The 24,531-nt window shown below is 44.7% G+C and overlaps 1 protein-coding gene across 3 annotated transcripts in view; it reads left to right on the top strand.

The window, feature by feature from the left end:
• LOC119180908 (uncharacterized) overlaps positions 1-24,531 on the top strand; it is a 72,355-nt gene that overhangs the window by 11,359 nt on the left and 36,465 nt on the right. For all 3 annotated transcript variants that reach the window (XM_075875380.1, XM_075875378.1, XM_075875381.1), the window contains exons 5-11: positions 5,260-5,311; positions 7,835-7,884; positions 13,772-13,814; positions 14,505-14,554; positions 15,229-15,265; positions 23,258-23,322; positions 24,212-24,281. In XM_075875380.1, coding sequence (XP_075731495.1) covers positions 5,260-5,311; positions 7,835-7,884; positions 13,772-13,814; positions 14,505-14,554; positions 15,229-15,265; positions 23,258-23,322; positions 24,212-24,281 — 367 coding nt within the window. The remainder of the gene's footprint in view (positions 1-5,259; positions 5,312-7,834; positions 7,885-13,771; positions 13,815-14,504; positions 14,555-15,228; positions 15,266-23,257; positions 23,323-24,211; positions 24,282-24,531) is intronic.

Below are 24,531 nucleotides of genomic sequence, written 5' to 3'. Positions count from 1 at the left end.
CGCAGTCTCCTCGTGATGAGAGTGCAGCACATAGAAGTGTATGCGAGTCGCCTGATGGTGGCTGCCGAGCTAGTGTGGGCGCCAGCGATTGCAACTACGCCTTTAGAAGTGAAGTTCATAGTTTCTCGAGCGAAACCTTCCCCACCCTTCCTCTTTTTCTTTTTTTTCACGCTCTTCCAACAAGGGTGGTGTGCTTCCTCTCTTCTTCGTCTAGAGGCCTCCAGAGTCGAGGTATCGGATGGTAATGTACTCGCAGTCCAAGCGGCGGAGATGGGCCGGATCATTTCATTTCCGCTTCAATCTCGTTCTCGCCCCCGCTGTGCGCTTTCACCCACGGATAAAACATACAATGCACAGGGTTATATTATCAATTTGGAATTTATACAAGACATGACTGCAATGCAAAAACGCATCATGAAGGTCTGTTATTTTTATCGCAATAATGAGGCTATGCGCAATCCAGCTGAATGTTTGAAAAATGCAGAATTGAACAAATTTTTCTTCACAAGCGCTTTGAACGGGGCTGAATCTGCTCTAATATGTTTACTGTTCTAAACTTGCTCGAAAAAGCCCTTCTGGCTGCTCCAAGTCTGCTTCAAAACATCTTTCTGACTGCTCCAAGCCGGCTACAAAAAACACTTTTGCTTGCTCACAGGACTGCTCCCAAATCCATGTACCCTGTTCCACCCCTTCTTGAGAGGATGGGAGCAAATGCTTTGGGTTGCATCTTCTGAAATAATTTGAACTGCATCATGAGGCACGTAAATACAGTGCACACAAAATTGCCAGCCATCTTGGCTCACTCAGCTAATGGATCCACCGCACATTGTGCGCTCCGGCTTTCACAGCATTGCTGCTCGAGGAAGCTCCCCTTCCCCTGCACTCTTCCCGATGTGTTATGTTGCATTCCAACTGCAGAGCCAGAGAAAGTTTTTCTGCTCTTTTTGGAGCAAATGTGTTCCAACGGCAGAGTGAGGGCGGGTGTCAAGTGTTCCAATGAGAGAGTCTGAGGGGATTCAGAGTGGGAGTGACTCCGAGGAGCAGGAAAAGTTGCTCCGCCAAAATCGGCGGAGTGGAACTGAACCCTGCATGACCCACTTCCTTTTGACACGTTTGCCCACTTGGTGGCACCACAGAACACCTACATACGTTGGCACCGCCACCGTCGCGTGTTTCGCGACAGTTCCGAGTCGGGAAGCTGCAGTTCCTTCACGAGCAGTTGATCGGATCATGGCGCGACTGAAACTGCTATGTATGAGTGGTAGTCCAACAGAATTCGACAGCGGAGTCAGCGGATTGGAATAACTACACGGGAGGTATTCTGGGCAACTCGGGGACTTTCGCTTGCTCCTTGCTTCCATGCTTGCTCCGGCGGTGCGGACTGGGTTCCAAATGCGTATTTGGAGGCGATGCTCTATGCCAGAGTGGAGTGCTCACTCACAGAGTCTATCGGCTGCTCCGAATCTGCCATTTGAATTCAACATTATTTTGTCCTTTGTCTCCAGGTTGCACTATAGCTCTTGTCATGGCTATAGACTAGCCCAAGTCTCCATAATGGGTGGAAGCACAAGGCGGCGATGTCTGGTCGATGCAGCGCCGTGGGGCCTGAGAACAAGAAGGAAGGCTCAAGAACTTATTGCCTGTAGAGTTCCCACTAGATAGTTATTGCTCGTTATACTCAAGTGACGTCCTGGTGACTGAAGAGCCATCTATCCGCATCTTGCTTTCACCCGTAGACAGCTCACTGCATTCAAGTGTCACTGAATATGGGCATTGGTCTTCTCTGTGTCAAAGACACGTCGCAGATGACCTCGAGAAAGTGCAGCGAATTGGGAATGATTCGGCAGATCTCTCGGTGTGACCCTTTATGTTTGAGATTTCTGGCTACATCTCGCCAACTACACCATCATATTTCTGTGCGAGACCAATGTCTACCTTGCAGTAGTGGGTGTCACCTACTTTGGCTACCATTGGCTACTATTCATTCCAACTCCCAGCATGGTCGAGATTATCTACCAACTCAAGATAGTCGGTGCCACCTGCCAGAAACATTTCATAGCCGACCTTGACAAGCACCGTCTTGGGTGCTTGCATGGTGAGTGCCGCAGTAGAGTACTGTGTTGCAATGTTTGTATGCACGGAAGCAGTTGTCTTCCGTGCATACACGGAAGCATTGGTGGAGTGGTTCTGGCTGGTTCTGGTTTGGCAGAAGTGCGCGCAATCTTGTGGCCTCTGGAACGGCAAAGCAGAGCGAAGACACCCTGCTTTGCCGGAAGAAGGTGTCATTTCTTTTTACATTACCTATTTTTTCCAATCTATTACATAGCGACAGTTTATGGACTATAGTAGTGTTTCTTTCTATAAGGCAGAGTTACGTGATGGAATTGAAGCAAAAATGCATAAGGAACAGAGGTGCAGGCATGATTGCTGTACTAATTTTACAATGACTTGCATTAATGAAACAGGTCAAGACCAGCCAACAGCACTAAAAGGCTGGACAAAAGTAACTATTGTAGAGAGGATATCTGTATGGCAGATATGCTTATGTTACCTCGATGATGTTATCGTATTTTCTCCTGATTTCCCTACCCACGTCGACCGTCTGCGCACCATTCTTCAGCGTCTTACCAAGGCAAACCTCCAGCTTAACCTAAAGAAGTGCCGCTTTGGGGCTCGCCAACTTACTATACTTGGTCACGTTGTGTCAAAGGATGGAATTTGCCCCGACCCAGACAAACCTCGAGCCGTAGCCGACTTTCCAAAGCCGACTTCACTCAAAGAACTTAGGAGCTTCATCGGCTTGTGCTTCGTATTTTCGTCGTTTCGTCCACAACTTTGCAACAATAATAGCCCCACTTACACAACTACTGAACGGTCCAGCTAATCTTTCTAACTGGACCCCGGCATGCGACGAAGCTTTCCTTACACTGCGCCGCCTACTTACGTCCCCACCAATTCTACGCCATTACGACCCAAGTGCCCCCACTGAAGTGCACACAGATGCCAGTGGCGTTGGTCTGGGAGCAGTACTCGCGCAACAAAAGCCCGGTATTCCAAAGTACGTCGTCGCATACGCAAGCCGCGCACTCACAAAAGCGGAGATGAACTACTCCGTAACTGAAAAAGAATGCCTCGCAATTGTTTGGGCGTTAAGCAAGTTTCGTCCTTACTTGTACGGACAGAGTTTCGACGTTGTGACTGATCACCACGCACTTTGTTGGTTGGCGTCGCTAAAGATCCTTCAGGTCGCCTTGGACGTTGGGCTCTTCGCCTACAAGAATTCGACATTCGTGTCGTCTACCGCTCAGGACGAAAACACTGATGCGGACGCCCTCTCACGATCACCAGTGAGATCCACTGCAGACCTGCATTCGGACACCAACTTCTCCATCGCTCCCATTTCCGTCACAAGCATGTCGTCTGAACAGCGGAAAGACCCATGGATAACATCTCTCCTTAACATTCTTTCCAACTCTTCAACGTCTGCGTACCCACGCGCTCTTCGCCACCAAGCCACACATTTCGCGATACAGGACGGGCAACTATACCGCAGAAACTACCACGCGGATGGTTGTAAATGGCTCGTGGTTATACCACACCACATGCGATCTGATGTCTGTGCGTATTTTCATGCCGACCCACAACATGCTCACGCTGGTGTGTTAAAAACATATCAGTGGATCCGCCAGCGTTACTACTGGGGTGGTATGTACACTTTTGTATGGAAATACATTCGGTCTTGTTCATTATGCCAACGACGAAAAACAGCTGCCCATTCACTCGGATTATTACAACCTCTACCGTGTCCGGCGCGCCCTTTCGACCGCGTTGGAATCGATCTATATGGTCCCCTTCCTTACACTGCCACTGGAAATCGATGGATCATTGTCGCCGTCGACCATCTGACGAGGTATGCTGAAACAGCTCCACTACCTACGGCTGGTGCACGTGACGTAGCCAATTTCGTTTTGCGACGCTTCGTACTGCGTCACGGGGCACCACGTGAACTACTAAATGATCGAGGGCGTGTATTTTTATCCGAAGTTGTACAACAACTCCTTCAGGCATGCCGCACGGTGCACCGCACCTCTACAGCCTACCACCCGCAGACCAACGGTCTAACTGAGCGCTTCAACCGAACGCTAGGAGACATGCTCGCCATGTATGTCAATTCCGACCAATCAAACTGGGATGTCATTCTTCCATTTGTGACCTATGCGTACAACACCGCGACACAGTCAACCACAGGCTTCTCACCTTTCTTTCTTCTATATGGGCGTGAGCCATGCTCCACCCTTGACACCATTTTGCCGTATCGTCCCGACGTCTCAGAGTTCAGCCCTCTTTCTGAAATTTTGCACCACGCTGAAGAGCGTCGTCAGTTGGCCCGATCATTCACCTCGGACAAGCAAGCATTCGAAAAAGACCGCCACGACCGCGACCAGCAAGTCTAGACTTTTGCCGTGGGCTCGCTTGTCTAGCTCCGACTGCCCTTCCACTCCCCAGGTCTGTCCGCTAAGTTTGCCCCCAAGTTTCACGGTCCTTATCGCGTCGTCGAACGTCGATCTCCTGTCAGATACGTGATCGAGCCGGTCACGCCATCTACAAACAGGCGATGCCTTGGTCATGAGACTGTCCACGTGAGTCGTCTCAAGCCATATCACGACCCACTCCTAATCTCGTCACCTTGACTTGCCAGGATGGCTCGTCTTCGTCGCCGGGGTATTGTAGAGAGGAAGAAGAATATGTGCCGCAGTGGGTCACGCCTTTAGCAAGAGGAGCCGAGCGCGAGCTGTTCCCCCAAGCGTTGTGTTTCCTGCGTCGGTTGCTGCCGCCCACTTTCCGCATTATTAGACCTGCTGTGCAAGTACTGCTTGTGCCAATAAACCCCGTTTCACTATACAGACCGTGGCACTGTTTCTTTGTCGCGCTATATTTTAATGTAGCTCTCTTCTCGTAATTCTTGCAGAAGAACATGTCCACATTTATAGCCTTCTACATTTCAACAAACTAGTGTCGCATAACTTTTTTTTGTTAAAAGGGACTTGGTGTAACTATGCTGAGCAATTCCTTTTGTAGCTTAGATGTTGATACTTAGTCTGTTCACACTTTGAGCTAGATGGGTTTCTTCGTACTAGTGGATGATTCAAATGCAAGAGTAGCGAATGGTGCAGCACTGTTCTAGCTGATGTAGTCTAGCGGTTTTCTGGTGCTTCATTTTGTCCTCTCATGCATGTCTTTCTTCTGTTACCATTCCAGCGGGGAGCAGGGAGCGTGCTGCGGCGAAGGGACCCTCCCAGTGGTGGAAACCGTGAGTGGCTTAGAAAGAAATTTGATCAATACTTGTTCACTAGTTTCGACATTAGTTTTATTGATAATGCAGGTTTATGAGCATTATTAGAGGAGCATTGCCAAGAAAAGCAAGACCGACTGTGCAAAGTACTTAGTATCTAAAACATTTGCCTCTTGGTGCAATGGTCTAATAATCCAGCAAGAAATGTCAAAATTAAGACTATTGTGTGTTGTAAAAAGCCAGATGCACATGCTAGTGCAGCTGGATGATGATTGAGTATCGAAATTTAAAGACTCTCTTATACCTGTGCACACACACACACATGCACATACACACGCACACAGGGTGGGGGGCATATGCCCAAACGCCGATTCATTTCTGTGTGACCATTTCATTCTGGGTTGGAAAAACCACTAATTCTACAGCTGTGTGCTTCAGCTGGTGGGGAAAGAAGTTGAATTTTTCTTGAAGGTAAAGAGTATTGATCGCAAATGCAATAGACAACTGCACAAAGTAGGTTTCACAGTTCTAGCACCTCTAAATATTACTATAAGTGGTGACAATTTAATTTTTATGCATTGTATAGTGTGCACACTGACGAATATTAACATATTTAGCTCGATGACTTCAAACTGTGGCTGCAGTATCAAAACTAGCGTGATGAACGGTGCAAGCATAGCAGAGCTCATGAATTACATGCAGCTTCTATGAGATAATCCAACATTTGGCACACAGAGACCATGCACACAAGGTGGCCAGACATGTCTGGTTGTTCAATGTTCGCACCTTCTGGTGCTGGTGCCTTTTACAACCATCTCACAATCGTGGTGTTAGTCATCTTGTTGCTCCCACGACATTTACTAATCACCTATGCTCCTTCTAGTCCTTTCTCGTACATTTACCACATTTGTACTTTATATGTAACATTATAAGGGTGCTAACTGCAAATTTTTCTTACAAAGACTGCGCAATAAGTGGTAGCATGGATGCTTGGTGGTCAGCCTTTTCTAGGCAGTCACCTTTGGCGACACTCTTTCACTCTTTGCGTGACCTGGAGAACGGAATTTCAGAAACAAACCACACATTGTTTACATGCAAGTCATGACGGTCTAAAACATGTTAAGTGTCAGTACCACTGGAGCACTGTTTTCAGTCAATCGTAGTTCTCCCCATACATAATGGAGCTCATGAATGCAGGGAACCAAGTCATTGCAAAGGGCCAAGATGTTGCAGCTAAAGGTTTATGGTAACAGCATCATTTGTCCCGATCTATAACAACCCGTCATGTTTTTACATTATTAGAATAGCCTGATCAGTCTCAGCTGTATATGCATTTCTCTGTTGAAGTACCTTTGTGCTCATGCACATTCTTTAAAAAAGACACGAAGTCCTGAGGACAGGACACAATGTGCAGGTGTTTTGGCGGGATGCCACTGAACGTTGTTCAATGGTAATTGTGAGGGATTTCCGAAGGCCTGACAAATCTTGGTTGAAAGCAGAAATGGCCAAGATGGGAACAGTGCACACGAACTCAACTCTAAGAAGAGGAGACTCATTATGTACTTTTCTTAAAACACATTCATGTGCACTGATATTTGGGCTTCATCTTTCATTTGTTCAAAACCACCGGCTACTAGATTACCCAGGGATTGCTTAGCACACATTTATTTGTCAGTTTTGATCATATGGAGTCTTTAAAGTGCTGGTGGTGCCTGCCAGGGGGCATTTCCGTAGACATGTTAATCACATGACTTCTGAGCAGGTGTCCTTGTCAATATGTGTGCCCCCGATGTTATTGCATGTTTAAAGTATACGTTTTAAACAAAAGCAGGCTATTGTAACAGTTTGTGGAAGTTACCAGGGAAATCTCAAAGTTTGGGCAGCCCACGATTTCTTCGCATTTTTTCTTGAATTTCTTCACTAAACAAGTGATTATACAGTTAAGTGGGGAGCGAATTTACACTCGAGGCATTCTCCAACTAATCAGTTATCTACCTGGTAACCACGGAAGCACTTGAGTTTACTAATACAAATCTAATACAATACAAAAGTGAAGCCGTGAAAAAATGCAAAACATTTGGCTAGTGTTCACTTTTGACCAAGTGTAGTGTGGAAAGGACACGTTTTAGATTAAAATGTGAAAGGACTCACGCTTCTTGCAAGCTGTGGTCTGGGTGTATTCGCGTGTTTTTCCTATTCTGCAAATTGTTGAAGGTATCGGCTTTGTAGCTTTTAATGGGGAAATTGTGGTTGGTATAGCATAGCATTTAAGCTACGCAGTTCGATCAGCGTGTTGGCTGTCTAGCTATTACTATGTGATGGCCAATTTTCACTCTGTGCCGCTTCTCCTTTGCTTTGTCGTAGAATGTGAAGGAAAGGAGGCATGACTTTAGCAAAAGGCAGAGCGAGATACTCATGTCAAAGCCGTTCCTGCTTTTGACATGGCTGAAAAGTCGATGAAAAAGTAGAAGAGGTTATTACGTGGCCCTACTGTGTACTGTGTTTCTTTGTACGGGTACACAAAAAGTAGTCTTGTTTCAGTATGAAGACCTTGTGGAGTATTTGAGGTCCCTTGGTGCACCCTCAAAGTCGTGAGTGAATTTTTTTTAATGTTGGCTTGCTTCATGTTCACAATGTGCTTTGTTGTCATTGTATTAATGCGAACTTGCGGACAATGATGCCAAGAGAAAAGTACCTATAGGGGATGTTATTAGATGTAATTGTAATGAAAATGTGAAGAAAGACATGTGGAATGAAATAACAACTTGCTTCCGGCAGGATTTGAACCTGCGACTTTCAAATAGCACGTTCGATGCTCTACCACAGATGTGGTGGCAGTCTACCCCCCGTCCACTTTGCAGTGTATATATGTGCATTTAAACATGGATGGATGGATGGATGGATGGATATGGCTGTACCTTTTAGATCGGGCGGTGGCTAGCCCCACCACGCCGTAATACTTAATGAACGAAAAATTATATTTTTTTTTCTTTAAATAGTGAGGTTCAGGATTCGTACTTTGCAGTGAAGGTTTTAATTTTCACTCGTGCTTTGACTTTAGCCACCAATCGGATAACCTCCTTCTAGTTCATTCTACCTGCTTAAAGTCTATCTTGCCCTCCCTGTCCCTAAACCCCAGTGCTTTGAAAAACTCTGCGCCATCATCCTGAACTATAGGGTGAAGCCCTTTACCGAACATTATCAAGTGTTCGGCACTTTCCTCTTCCTCTCTACACGCACTGCATACCGTGTCTACCTCTTCGTATTTGGCTCGATATGTCTTGGCTCGCAATACTCCAGTCCTCGCCTCAAACAGTAGAGAACTACCCCAAGTATTATCATAGATCCTTTCCTTGGCAATTTCCTGCTTAAAAGTTCGATAGATATCTAGTGCGGACTTCTTAATCATGCCAATTCTCCACATATCGGTCTCAGCTTCCTTCACCTTCTTCTTAACCGATAATTCTTTTTGGTTTGGTCCCTTGCTGTTTTCCAAGTATTTATCAGTCAATTTTCTGGTTCGCTTCCTACATTTTGTATCGAGATTCTTCATGTACAAGTAGCTGAATACTTTCCTAGCCCAACGCTTCTCCCCCATTTCTCTCAATCGCTTCTCAAATTTTATCTTGTTGCTAGCTTCCCTGCCCTGAAATGTCCATCCCATATCACCTTGTACTCCCTTACTTGGTGTATTCCTGTGAGCTCCTAAGGCAAGCCTACCTATTCCACGTTGCTTAATTTCTAATCTTGCTTGAACTTCTGATCTCATGCACAAGACCGCATTGCCGAACGTCAGACCAGGAACCATGACCCCTTTTCATATTCCTCTCACAACATCACACCTATTGTAATTCCACAGTGCCCTGTTTTTCATCACCACTGCATTCCTGTTACCTTTAGTCGTCACGTATTTTCGTGTTCAATTAGGTACTCGGCCCAATTACTTATCCATACTCCCAGATATTTGTATTTATCTGTTATCTTTAGCGTGACCGCCTGTATTCTAAGCTCACTACCTTCATTGTCATTAAAAATCATGAGTGGAGATTTTTCTTTACTGAATCTGAAATCTAACCTATCCCCCATTACTGCAGATGTCCATTGTTACGACCGTCATCATTATTGAAGTTTTTCGGCCTTTATGAACGGGACAAAAATATTTTGACGCATTCCAAGCAAGAGTGTGCCGTCAAGACGGATCAATTTCCTGTCGGCAAAACCTGAACGAGTGGTTCGGGACTGGTTCGCGCCGAGAAAACGCACGAGCCAAGAGAGGCCATTTTGAGCTCGACTCAAGAAAGGCCATTGTGTTTGCTGCGAGCAAAGCTTTCGAGGCAGACAAGGAGGCAGCTGGGCCATTTTTGAGGTCACCGGGGATTTGGAAATCTCGGAACCAGCATTGTATTTGCAGTTCAGGCTGAAAGCTAAAGCCAAACTGGTTGTGGCTGCATCTTGTGAGGAGAAGCGGAGCCCCGGATATGCGCTGCTACGCCACAGCTTCTAGCAAACAATTGGGAATGGAATGTGGTGGTGAAGAAAAGGATAATGCACTATGTGCTGCAGCCCTTGCCGGAGCCCGCCTCAGCAACGAGGGATTAGTTGACTATTCCTTTTCCCCTTTCTCCATAGGATCGGCTGAATGGGGTGGCATATTTTGAAGATATGCTGGCCCACCACTATATTGTCCTACCCAAAGAGTCAGGCAAGTTTGACACGTGTACTGGCAGCCGGTTTTTTGAACCTCACCCAGCTGCCAGAAGAATCTTCGAAGCCAATATCATCGGACGTGCGCGAAACTTGGTGACATGTGCGAAAACGTCGGGGCAGTGCGTTTGTGACCATATTTGGGCATCGTGTAGACTGTGCCCTCTCCTCATGCATTGTGTGGTGCCTTTCCTCTCCTTCGTGGGTGGAGCATCTAGACCATGGAGCGCCCTAATGGTGGAAGCTGCGGACAATGTGCCCAGGGTTGGCAACAAGGTGCTGTAAGACTTTCGGGAATTCAAAGTTCTACAGTTCAACAGTTCTCATGTACAGTTTTTGACTTCTCATTCTCCTTCTCAGTTACTAACCATGTAAATAAATTGTAGTCGTTTTTACGAACGCCTCAACTGACTTGTTCGACGATGGGTCCTAGGACGGGGGCCCGCTACCAAACTGAGACCCGCAGGATCCAGGTCGCAACACCATCAATCTCTGCAAATATTCCTTGTTGCCGGCTATTAGCACTATATCATCTGCGTACATCAATGCTGGTAGTGCCTGTTCAATGAGTTTTTCTTGTTTGACGAAAGAGAGCTTGAAGCCCAGTCCACTTTCCTCTAATTTGGCCTCTAATCCTTATAGGTACATCATGAATAATAAGGGTGACAGAGGACACCCCTGCCTAAGCCCCCGTTTTACCTCTGCAGGCTTGGATACCCGTTTTTCCCACTTTATAACTGCCTTGTTACCTTTATAGATATCCTTTAAAAGATTAGTGACTCCATCTTCCACACATAGTGTGTCCAGTATTCCCCACAAGTCCTCTCGAACCGCGCTATCGTACGCTCTCTTGATATCCAAAAATGCTAGCCACAGAGGCCTGTGTTCCTTTTCTGCTATTTCGATGCACTGCGTCAGTGAGAACAGATTGTCTTCCAACCTCCTGTGTTTCCGAAACCCATTCTGCAGTTCCCCCAGCACCCTCTCATCCTCTATCCATGCCTGCAGTCTTTCCTTTATAATCTGCATCGCCAGCCTGTAGACCACTGATGTCACTGTTATAGGACGGTAGTTGTTTATGTCAGCTTTGTCCCCCTTTATAGATCATGCTCATCCTGCTAAGTTTCCATCCATCGGGGACTTCACCATCGATTATTATTTTACTCACTGCCTCTCTCAAAGCCTGCTTAGACTTCGGACCTAATGTCTTTATCAGCACAATTGGAATGCCATCTTGGCCTGTTGATGTACGACTAAGAATCCTCTTCTCAGCCCTTTCCCACTACTCTCCTGAAAATGGAGCCATTGCGCCACTTGATTCATCCTTGTCTATTGTGGTGCATAAAGCACTTCTTTGTTGAAAATTTTCTGACACCCTTGCTCTTACATATACAATAGCTTCGTTCCCTTCTAGCCTAGCACCTTGGGCTGTAGTTATAAACCTTCGCTCTAGGCTCGTCTCATTTCTTAGGGAGTTTAGATGGTTCCAAAATTTCTCAGTTGTTTTTCTATCTTTTTTATGTATTTCTGCCAGCCACTGAGCTCCCTTTCTTCTAATCTTTTCATTGAGAGCGTTAGTCTAATCTTTCATTGAGAACGTTGGTCTAACCTTTTCATTGAGAGCGTTGGTCAACATGAGAGCGTTGGTCAGCGCCACTTGTTGCCATTGCGGCGAGTTTGGTACACTCTCTTTGTGTGTTGTCGTCACGTAGCACGTAATGTTGTTATGAGCTGGCAGCTGACAAGTAATCCCTTGTATTCTACCTGAAGGCATCAAGTCTGAGTCTGCCACAATGAGACCCTCATCATTAAGGAAGGAAAGAAGTGAAAGTCTTCTTCGAAGGTTGCAGGTTTGGATCCCACTGGCAGCAAGTTATCATTTCGTCCACTTTTCTTTCTTCATATTTTCATTATAATTACTTCTTATAACATCTGCTTTACTTCTGTTGGCATCATTGTGTGTTAGTTCTCATCAATATTGGGTATAACAAAGAAAAAGAGCCCTTATACTTACACTTCTTTCCCTCATTTGTTGTCATTTGCAATTCTGTGCCACTGCATTATATAGGGCCCTATTGGCCACCTTAACTGCACTTCTGCTGTGTTCTGGCCCATTTAATTTTATACATTAAGATAAAAACAAAGGTGAGATATTATGGACTTTATGAAGTGTTAGCCCCAAATACAGTAGTACTAAACATTGTGGAAGGGTTTGGTCAAGTCAGTCTTGTAGGTAGCAAAATATGGACAATTGTATATCTCTATTACTTGCTTAATTTTTCTACCTGGTAATATAGTGTAATTTAATCATTTTTTTGCCATTTACTTTGACAAGAAGTTTGAATAGCTACAACTGTGCAGTAACTGCTCTAGAACATGTGAGGATTGAAGCTGGCCCGTCGCCATTGCGCAGGCTTCTTCGCCTATTTCTGCCGTCCACATGCCCTAACATGACTCTCCCCCTCCTCCATGGTCGTTGGCACCAGGGGAACGGGAGTAACATTAACCCTTCTCACTCGGTAGCAGATGTTGACTGTGGTGTCGTGCGAAGTCTCCTGAGACGTTTCGCACATGTGGCGGAAGTAGGAAACTTTTTGTACATGGAAGCGTGAGCACGAATTTCCTTCTGGTCCGTCGGTTCTCTTTGTTTGGAGTTCGTTCGGACTCGCCAACAGTGCCTTGTGCCCACGACGAACGCTAGGCCGAAAAGTGGTGCAGTGTGTTCGCGCGTGGTCGTACTACGTCGACCCGTACCTCTCAAAGCTAACGTGAGCGAAGTTTTCCTTTGCTCGAGCGATCGGGCCCTCTTGTCTTTTATTATGAGAGTGCGCAGCATTGTTGTGAGAGCCCATTTCTCCCAGCGTCGTATTACCGTGAACCCTTTTGCCCATGGAGATGTGCTCGCGGCACCCTTTGGGTTGTACTCTTCGCACATGGCATAGATAAGTCTCATTTGTTTTCCTGCCTCCTTTTGCAACGGGCGGTGCACTGCGTTTTTCCGTGTTGCCATAGGCAATAAAGTGTTGTGACTTGTTTGAGAGCAGTACTGTGTACTTGCCACGTGGCGCTCGGTGCCTTAGCTGTCTGATAGCACGTGTGCAGGGGCGTTAGTCACGCAAGGTGATGGTGAACGCAGTCGTATTGCTCGCTAAGACCGAACCCACGCTGGTTGCCGTACTCCTTCGGGATATGTGTACACTACAAACGTGAAAGGTAAAATAGCTATCCACCAATTCATAGCCAAAAACTACAAGGAAGTCCATGTGAATATCTTGGGGAAATTCCAAAAAACACTTGAGTTGGCTGAATACTAGCCGTAGTTTCGGATTTGTACTTCAGTCTAAGAGAAATTTTTTGTGAAGAAGCTTTTCTTTCGGAGTAACTTTTATTAAGTTGTTCAATTGTTTTCAGCTGAAAATGGGTGAATGGCTTTTTTTCCTTTACTAAAATGTTCTTCTACCTTGTGGGTGTAGCCATGTTGTGTTTATTTGGCAGATTGTTGTTTCTTAATCTTATGGCTTCATCGTATATTAACCCACATTGCTGTGACCCTATAGCAATGGGCACTACACTTTTTTATTGGTTCTACTAGCAGTGCTTCTGAGCCCTAGCAACTGCAAAGCACAGTGCTTCTGTAACGTTCAGAAGCTATCATTTGAGACAATGTAACTACAGTCTTGTGTGTGAGATGCTTGTATGTTACAACACCACCCTTGCGTCCGGCGATGACTGAGAGTTTTGAAAAACACTTTTCACTCGGTTGTCTACGTGCAGAAAACTGAACTTGGCAGCCGCTGATGATGCAGAGGAGACTTTGGTGAGTGTGAAATGGGCATTTTAAGGATTCAATTTTTCAAATACGGACCCTAGTGCACCATGTGAAGCTTTCCAGTTTCGTGCACGATAAGGTTGTGCACTAAGAGACTAAGCTTCAATGTGACTTTTAAGTCTTGTATTTTGCTGTTGGCTGCTGGACGCACCCATTGCGAGTGTAGTTGTTTCGCACATACGACAGACTGGAAGGATAGCTTCTGTACTTTGTACACCACCGATGCGGCAATTTCCTGTTCAGCTATGCGTGCTGTAGTACAGGATCACAACTGTTGCAGGTTTTCACCGTCTGTCGTGTCTTAAGAGGAGGCATTTCACTTAAGAGGAGGCGTTTCATTTCACTACCTTAATTTTGTTATTTAGTGGAATTTTCTTAATTTATACAGATTAATTGCTTTAGTTGATCCATAGATTTTCAGTCCACTGCCAGTTCATCTCTTTTGTCAAATAGAAATACAGGAACCGTATAAAGTGTCTGTACTTCCATGTATTCCTGCTATATCACTTCCGATGTTACAAATTTCGAGTGTACCGTGTTTTAATGAAATGGGATATAATGATACAATGCTTATAACGAGAATGATGCAATAATATAATTCAATAATAGAAGTTTTTGTTTTGTTTTAACGAAGTCTTACAGGCATCATTGTAGGAGTGTCTTTTCTTTATTTTTCAGCTGTCATGGTCTACTGATTTTGACTCTTTCGATGACCTCGAGGAGACATTGTGAGTTTTTTATTTATATTTGGCAACAATGCTAAAAAAGGCAAATGCAATTAAATTAACTGAGGATCAAGTGCAATAAGATTAGTAAGCCGATCACCAACATAACCACGTCATCTCCACATCTTTTTGTTTAATTAAGGTGCTGCGAGGTCAAAATAGTAGTTGCCAGCCTGTTACAGACACCACTACTGCTTATTCGAGTCTGCCGTGATGGTGTAGCGGTTAAGGTGCTCGGCCGCTGACCTGAAGGTCGTAGGTTTGATCCCCACCGCGGCAGTTGCATTTTGATAGAGCATAAACGCTAGAGGCTCGTGCACTGTGGGATATCGGTGCAGGTTACACCAGATGGTCGAAATTTCCGGAGCCCTCGACCACGGCGTATCTCATAATATTGTGGTTTTGAGACCTTAAATCCCACGTATTATCATTTTACTGCTCACGCAACTTTATCTGATGCTGTTGCGGATAAAGTTACTCATGGAGCTTAGCTGTTTTTGATGTACGAACGACTTCGATTTGTTTGATGTACAAGCTTCATTTTGTTTCATTTTGTTTGATGTACAAGCTACTTGTATTTGCACATATCTTCGATGGTATCAAACGGAATGTGAAAGTTGGCAGTAGTGAGCAGTACTGAATGCAGTCATTTCTGCTTCATCATTTACTCTGTGTAGGAAACCAGGCATGGCTGCTGGAGGCAGAAACGAATTGGTGAGTTCTAAAGGGACGTGGGTTTGTAATCTTATGAATCTACTGCAGGGGCTTATATTGGGTTGCGAGTTTCAATGTGAGTATACCAGTGCAAGTAGAGTTTTAAGGAATCTGAATCCGAGTGAGATATGAAAAGCATACACTTTTTCGGGTGGGAGCCGAAGTGAGTTAAGTTTTACTCTGTTAATTTTTCCAACTAATAGAACGCTGATGACAGAATCAATGCAAGGTAGCAGCACGAGTGAGCAACTGTTGCTTGTTTTCATCGAGCTCTGCGCCACAATGAATGTGCAGCGGGGTGGTGGAAGCCTCGTCAGCTCGCCTAATGTCTCCTTTGGTCTGTCGCACTGCAAAAATTATGCATTTTTTAACGAATAAAAAATTGTGATGCGCACACACGCACATCCCCTTGAGCAAATGTACGTCTGTGTACTTCCATAGTGCAGAAACACTGCACCTTTTTCCCATCCCTGTCTTTCCTGCCCTTCTTATTTTTCTGTGCCTCGTCTCTGAGGTTGGGGAATGAAAGTGGGAAAATGCCCACTGAGAAGCTCAAAACATTCGATCATGTGCGCCTAGGGTATGGTATGTCCTTACCTATGCTTCCAAGGTCGTACGATGCTCCAGTGTTGCGAGAAAAGAACAAGATCGGCGCCTGCCATGACGACATTTTTCTCTAATTTCTCTCAACCTCAGTTTAAGAGATGAAAAGTGATTGCTTGGGCGGTTTCTCTGTCACTTGGGGGGCACGGGGTTTTCGGTTTAGTAACTGTGCTGCAAGGAGCCCTTCCATTAAATTTCAGAGACACATTTTGGAGAGACAACTACTCTACTAGTCTTGAGATTAGATCGGAGGCTGAAGCTCGTGAATCTGTAAACAGCGGTTCAATTTTTTCTGCGTGCGAGGGCTGCTTGTTGTTTCCTCGAGCACACTTGGGCCTCCAATGCACGAGGGAACTGCGATTGCTTGAAATTTTTTTTTGCAATTCGGGGAGTGGCATGTCGCTGCCCACGCTCACCTTCACCTTTTGTATCACCTCCCTTCTGCGTTTCACGCATATTCACTGCCGTCGCATGGCCTTGCTGCTCATCAACAGTTGTCGAACCTTGAGTGGCATTCTTTGTGCTTACCAGCACAACTGACTGTACCGACCAAATGTTCAAAATAGGCAGCCCAACCTTCACTAATGATGGGACGATCCAGATTTTAGCAATTGATTTTAGCAATTACATGGCATGGGTACTCGTGCGTACCCATGCCATGTAATGAGGAAGAAAAGAAGTCTAGGAAGAAACATGGTGTTAGGCAGCTAGCTTTGTCAAGCCAGCCTCCTCGGCCACCACCAGCACTGCTGCTGCTGATCTGGTGTCAAGGCATCTGTGAACATGAGTGCCGAATATTACTGCACTGCAAGCAGCAAGACATAGTGGCACCTGGAGATGGCTGGGCAGGTAACCAGACAACACATAAGGCACTATCACGAAAAAGTCTGGCCAAGCCCTGCGGGCAAGCACCTGATGTACTCTGGCTTTGTTATTGCTCGCACAAAGTGTTGCAGGACAATTCTTGGTAGCGCATAGGTATTGCTGCGAATTCAATCAGCTAAACACCAAGCAATTTCTGGTGGGGTGTCTTGCTCATGAGGTGCGCGAAAGAGCTCTGGAGATGGCAAGCGTATTTGGAATCGATTGCTTTAGTCTCCAGACCACAGGTATTTGTTCATTTAGAGCAATCTGAAGCAGTCAGTTTCGTGATCTGCGAAACCTCACAGCACTCGTCAGTATTGCCTTTTTAATTTAATTTAATTTAATTGCTCTGGATTCAAATTTACTCTTTAGTGACCAAATCAAGATAAATTGTGAAGATCTAGTTTTTCCATGTTATTTTAAATTTCTGTATCATCTATAATTCAGTCTGTGTGAGGGATGTCGTAAATTCTGGGTATCTGCTTTGGTTCTTTTTTTCTTTGTCTATACTCATTTACTATTTTCCCCGCAGGGGTGTCTGCGCAAGTAGGCGTTTGGTGTGTAGCGACACCGCGGACCCGAGCTAACGGGGGGGGGGGGGTCTACTCTCTCCCACGCTTAGCCATGCTTAGCCATACGTGGCTTTGCCGTGTCCGGGGAAAGGGGATCCTGGGGATTGAGCCGACGCCGGGTGTTTGGACCTTTAAGGCCCCCCCGGCGGAGGCAACACACCCCTTTGGCCCCGGCTTCACGTAGACGGTACTCCTGGGCTGACCCACCCAGGGGAAATCGGCAGTCGCCTTTTCTTATCTCTCTCTACCTACATCTTCATCTTTATCTCTAATTTTTTTATCTTTCCTGTCGTCTTCTCTTTTTCGTTTACTTCTAAATTTTCTGGCTTCGAGGGTTAACCCTGTGTAGTTACCCAACCTTGGGTAGTTATATTCGGTTATAAGCAGGCACCATCCGCCACCTCAGAAGAGGTGATGGACACAAGCCATACTCCTCCGGCGCCCCAGACGCCGAAGGAAAAGCGCAGCTCTTTGGAGCGAAGCAAGAAAGAGAAACCCCGTATTACAGGGACCCAACAGGCCCTGTAACTTAAGGCAACGTTTCCGTACACACAGCACTTAACTACATTAAAAATGGAGACACAAATTTTACAGTGGAACGTCAGAGGACTCCTGAGAAACCTTGACGATGTTCAAGAACTTTTACATGAACAGTCACCAAAAGTGCTGTGTGTACAAGAAACACACCTAAAACCCAAGATCACTAATTTTCTACACCATCATATCATTTTTCGAAAGGACAGAAATGAAGCCGTCACGTCATCTGAGGGTGTATCCATTATAGTCAATCAAGGGATTGCATGTACTCATCTACCACTCGAAACATCTCTTGAGGCAGTGGCTATTCGTGTAGTTCTTTTGAACAAACTCGTCACCATCTGCTCTGTCTACATACCTCCACACTACCATCTTGAAAAAAGTGAATTCCAGTCCCTAATAGATAAACTTCCAGAACCTTATATCCTCCTTGAAGATTTCAATGCACATAGCAATCTATGGTGCGACTCTCGTTGCGATGCTCGGGGTCGCCTGATTGAACAGCCCACATACTACTGCCTCGCTAGCAATACCTACTCGTCAATAGACGTCAGTATGGTCTCACCATCCCTCCTTCCTTTACTGACATGGAATGTCATCAATAATCCTTATGGAAGTAACCCCTTTCCCGTAACGCTAAGCACACCCATATCAAATGAATATCGCCCACAGGTCCCTGGATGGATCACTGACAAAGCTGATTGGGAACAGTTCTCGCAGATTACTCACTTGGGTTGGACTGACCTATCTGGTTTAAACATAGATGCAGCTGTACAATACTTTTCTGCTTTTCTGACCGACGCTGCGATGAAATGCATCCCGCAAACTTCTGGACTGCCTGGCAGGCAACGTGTCCCATGGTGGAACACTGAGTGTCGCAATGCACGCAAACAACAAAACAAAGCGTGGAGATTGCTACGGGACTCGCCGACAGCAGAAAACCCTGAAAGCTTTAAGAAAATCAAGTCCCAAGGCAGGAGAACGTGACGGCAGGCTAGGAGAGAAAGCTGGCATAAATTTTCATCAGGCATCACATCATATACAAAAGAAAGTAAAGTCTGGAACATGGTTCGCAAGGTAGCAGGACGACACGCATCTTCACTACCTCTCGTAGACACACAAGGGGACACCTTAGAAGACCAGGCAAACTTCCTCGGTGCCCACTTCGAAGAGGTGTCCAGTTCGTCGCATTACACTGCAGTTTTTCAACGACACATAACAAAAATCGAAAAAGAGAAACTACAGCGAAAATCCTCTAAACATGAGTCGTACAACTACCCTTTCAGTTTGGCCGAGTTACAAGCATCGCTACATGTTTGCAATAAATCAACTCCAGGTTCGGACCGTATAGTATACGAAATACGAAAACAACTGCTTTCTGAAACACAAAAAACCCTGCTTTCCCTGTATAACTCTATCTGGTTTTCCAGTGAAATCCCCTCTGCCTGGAAAGAAGCCATTATTGTTTCGATTTAAAAGCAAAGCAAAGATCCATCTTCCGTTAGTAGTTACAGGCCAATCGCACTTACAAGTTGCATGTGTACACTTTTTGAAACAATGATAAATCGCAGACTTGTGCATTACCTGGAAACGAACAATCTGCTCGACCCATTCCAATGCGGGTTTCGGGAGGGTAGATCCACCACCGACCACCTCGTACGTATCGAGGCACAGATCCGAGACGCCTTCGTTCACAAACAATACTTTCTTTCTGTGTTCCACGACATCAAAAAAGCCTACGATACGACATGAAGATTCGGAATATTAAGAGACCTGTCCAATCTTGGTGTGCGTGGCAGGATGTTTACTATTATCGAAAGCTACTTGCCCAAACGTACATTCCGTGTCAAAGTCGGTAGCGTTCTTTCTCGAACATTTGTCCAAGAAACAGGAGTGCCACAAGGTGGTGTACTTAGCTGTACTCTTTTTATTGTCATAATGAATTCTTTGCGTCCTTCCATCCCATAAATATGTTTTACTGTATATATGTCGATGACGTCCAGCTTGCCCCGCCGCGGTGGTCTAGTGGCTAAGGTACTCGGCTGCTGACCCGCAGGTCGCGGGTTCGAATCCCGGCTGCGGCGGCTGCATTTCCGATGGAGGCGGAAATGTTGTAGGCCCGTGTGCTCAGATTTGGGTGCACGTTAAAGAACCCCAGGTGGTCGAAATTTCCGGAGCCCTCCACTACGGCGTCTCTCATAATCATATGGTGGTTTTGGGACGTCAAAACCTCACATATCTATCTGACGTCCAGCTTGGATTTAAGTCTTGTAATCTAGCAGTTTGTGAGCGGCAGGTTCAGCTTGGCTTGAACAAGGCCTCCCAAGGGCAAAGGAAAAGGGATTCCGATTAAACCCCCAAAAAAGCATGTGTGTCTTGTTCTCTACAAAGCGAGGCACTCACCCCGACCCTGACATTCAAATACATGGTCAACGCCTGTCTGTTAATGCTGAATACAAATTCTTAGGCTTAATTCTGGTCACCAAGCTAACCTTCGTACCACACATTAAGTATCTAAAAAACAAGTGCATCAGAACCACGAATGTTCTAAAAGTGCTGTCACGCACTACGTGGGGGAGTGACAAGAAGTGTCTCATGAATTTGTACAGGAGCCTCGTACGCACTCGCTTGGATTATGGAGCAATAATCTATCAGTCTGTGACACCTACCGCCCTAAAAATGCTTGACCCTATTCACCACCTAGGCATCCGCCTCTCTACGGGTGCCTTTCGCACCAGCCCCGTTGAAAGCCTGTACGTGAAATCAAACGAATGGTCACTCCACCTACAGAGATGTTATATGTCTTTTCTATAATATCTCAAAGCAAATGCGGACAAGGAACACCCTTTACACTTCACAATTTATGACATGTCTACTTCTGTTTTGTTTGAAAACCGGCCATCTTTGAGACAGCCCTATTCACTTCGTGTGAGGGGTCTTTCTGAGGAAACCGGTGTGTCACTCGAATATCGTTTGATGGCTCCCGCAGCATGTCTGCCACCATAGCGGTGGCAATTGATAGATTGTGATGTGTCCTTTTTAGAGATTACAAAGCACACACCCATTGTACATATCTGCACATACTTCCTAGAACTACAACAAAAGTACACATGCCCTGAGTTCTTTACAGGTGCCTCAAAAACCAACACTTGTTTCATACGCAGCCATTGGCCCATCCTTCTCAGATACTGGTGTCCTGCATCCTGATGCTAGCATTTTCACAAAAGAAGCCTACGCAATACTTGCAGCTGTTAAACACATTGCACATATAAAACTACAAATAGCGGTAATTTACACGGATTCTCTGAGTGTGGTGAAAGCCTTGAAAACACTTAAAAAACACAAAAACCCAGTTCTTGACTCCCTTTATTCACTCTTATGCACAGTATACTCATCCAAACAGCACGTTGTAGTCTGCTGGGTGCCGGGGCACCGTGAGATACAGGGAAACGTTTTGGCAGATCAGCAGACTGCATTCGCCAGCAACGATGCCGCTAATGCATCAATACCAATCCCTGCACTTGACATGAACCCTTTCCTGAAACGAAAACTCGGAGGTTATTGGCAAAACTTGTGGGATAGACACAAAAGTAATAGACTACATGTTATTAAGCCACAACTTGGTCATTGGCCACCCCTATCAAAATCGCGACATACAGAAGTGACACTCACAAGGCTAAGAACAGGGCATACATACTCTACACATTCATATATTCTGTCTGCCAGCGATCCACCATTGCGTGCGAGATGTGGAGAACCACTTACGGTTTTCCACATCCTCGTCCCATGTAATGAGTTGTACGCTCTAAGGAAAAAGCACTTTTTACTGCCCTACCGACAGCAGCTCCCACTACACCCTGGGATGCTTATCGGCAGGGATCCGATTTTTAAAATTCACTCATTGTTCACGTTTTTAAATGATGTACGCAGTTTTCACTGCATATTTCAAGGTGATCTGTAGCAGGACCTGTGGTGACTACATCTCCTCCATAGTCTTATTATCATGACCTTTTGACAATCACTCTCACTGCACATATTTCACGCCACTGTCATGTTTTTAATACTTGAGTTTTTACCCGCATTAGCACGAGGAATTTTAAGGCCCCTCTACAGTCACTCATCATTTACAATAACATTGTTCATATCTCTTGTCTATCGAAATGGCGCTCTTTGGCCATCAATTGGTCCTTGCGCCATAAAGCGCCACACATCATCATCATCATTTACTATTTTACGGTATGATGACATTAGACACATCTGTTTGAAATATCACTCATGGATTTAATCAAACTTTCATCACGAGGGCCCATAGCGCGACAATCCAGTAATTTTGTGAAGGATAAGAACTACACTACTGTTGCGGCTTCATGTACTTAGTAGAAACTCAAATCTCGATATAACGAAATGTCGGTTATAGTATGGTTAAAGTATAGTATGAAAAATAGTCTTGCAATAGATATAGTGTTAAGACTATGTCTTTATAACGAGTTTTTGGATATAACAAACTTGCTTTTGCATAAGTTGCAACTTTTTTCCAATGAAGTTCGAGTGTATATCATTCGTAACCTATTTTGCCATTTTAATTAGCTGACAGAATTTAAACATGGCTTGGTTGGTTATGCATGGTGTAACTGTGGTTTTAGCGCATGAAGAAACATAAAGGAACACAGGGACAAGCACTTGTCCTGTGTTTTTTTGTGTGTGTGCATTTCTTTATTAAAAAAACACAGTTAACTAATTATGTAGCTTAGGCTTGTATATTACCATTCATTTGTTTTTACTTGTCTTAAGACGAAGAGTTCAGAATAGCTGGGGCAATTTATTCATAGTGATATAGTAGGGACGTATTACCCTGAAAATAATGGCATTTGCTTCTGCAGTAATTAAGGTACGAAAAATGATTTACTTACACATCACAGTAGAATCCTCCCTGCCTTAAAGAAAAAAAAAACATTCCAAACAGGCATAAAGGATATGTATTTTGTGTTATTTTGCTCCTTTCTTTCTTTTTAAGAGAGATAAAGGGTCATCACATCAAACCTTGTTGCGGTCTATTAATACTTAGGTGGAAGAATAGAAAGAGATGAGGGTATAAACCGTTGTCTGTGTTTTCATTTTGCTCCTTCTGTTCAAGGTGTTTTCTTTCTTTTTTTTTTTAAGATAAAGGGTTACCACATCAACTGAACCTCGTTGCACTAAATGATTACTTGCTTGCTCAAGCAATCGAAGTTGCCTGCCATGATTGTTCACAGCATAGCGGAAAGCAGAAAATTAAAAATTAAGGAAAGCATTTCTATGAACACTCTTTAGTACAGCTACTGTTGGGGCAGTTTTGTGGGCACTAATACAGTCTTGCCTGTTGCTGTAGTTCGTGTGACCTGACACTTGAAAGTTGGCGTGCTGTGCTATATTCCAGGACGAAACCCTTATTGCACTCGAGAATACTGTAGACCAGTTTCATAGGGACTTTGCAGAATTTCGGTAAGCATTATTCTAGTTCCTACTTTCACAGCGATAGCTGTACGAAATCGCAACCCTTTTTTGGTGCCATAGTAGTCTGCCACCACTAGTTCCCGAAAATTTTTAAAAATGAGTAAGAAAAAATAGCCTGGATAGAACAGGGTTCGAACCTGGGCTCTCTCCGTGGCAGCCCAGTAATATACCACAAAGCCATGCAGGTACATGAAACTTTAAAGGGGGAAGGGGGGGGGGGGGGTCCTTAAGCTTCTCCATCAATAGTTGAACGCCGTTGGGATAATCTGTTCCTAGTGCGTACTTCAAACACTCGGTGTATGAAATCTCCAACTTGCTATGCACCCTCCTCTACGTGGCAGTAAGGATGTAGTAGCATGTGTGCCTTTTGTAGTGAGTAACTGGCTTTAAACTATGAAATCATTGTGATAATCCCATGTTCTGATGCCGGATGACAATGCACGTTTGTACCACGCATTATTACGGCAATATTTCATGTTTTATAGTGAAGCACGTGTACAGGACACATGTGTCTGTAAAGCATGAATTTTTTTTTTATTTTCTGACTGTATTCACAAGCAGAGGCGTGGATGCGTGGCAGAACACCCGCTTGGCACGCAAACGACCCGGTATCAATCCCACTCAGACTCGGAATGTCTTATTTATTTTATTTGCATCTTTCTCAATTTTTCGGTCACGCAAAGATGATTTCTTGCTCTCAACCAACGACACGGACATCGGTATTTCTACGACACGAGCTTTTCAACTCTATCGTGTGAAAAGTTTTTTCTCTCTCTTGTCAATGTCTGTAATATAATTCAACCTCTATATAAACCTGATAATTATGAAATAGCAATCAATATCTATAAAGAGGTCATTCATGTGTTTACTCTTACAGGAAAGTGTTTCGGAAGAACAAAAAAGGCGGCAATATGAAATCGGAAAATCCCGTGGAACAGTGCACTAAAGTGAGTGTCCAGTTTGGCTGATATAAGTTGAATCAATCTTCTAGATGTGTTATGAAGTGTTTCACAGTTTGTTAAACATTTGTTGTTGGTCACACTGTTAGTTGCACAATGTTAGTCGCATATGAGAACCATTGAAGCTGTTAAGTGAAAATAATAAGCTTGTGGTACTTTGTTTTAAATTTAGCTTTCTTTGAGTCTTGCCTTAAAAAAACTGCTTATTTTTTCAGTGTGTGGTGTAATTAGGTTGTTG

The sequence above is a fragment of the Rhipicephalus microplus genome, chromosome 10 (assembly GCF_043290135.1).
Source record: "Rhipicephalus microplus isolate Deutch F79 chromosome 10, USDA_Rmic, whole genome shotgun sequence".
NCBI classification, from domain to species: domain Eukaryota; kingdom Metazoa; phylum Arthropoda; class Arachnida; order Ixodida; family Ixodidae; genus Rhipicephalus; species Rhipicephalus microplus.
This window is presented reverse-complemented; position numbering and strand designations above follow the sequence as displayed.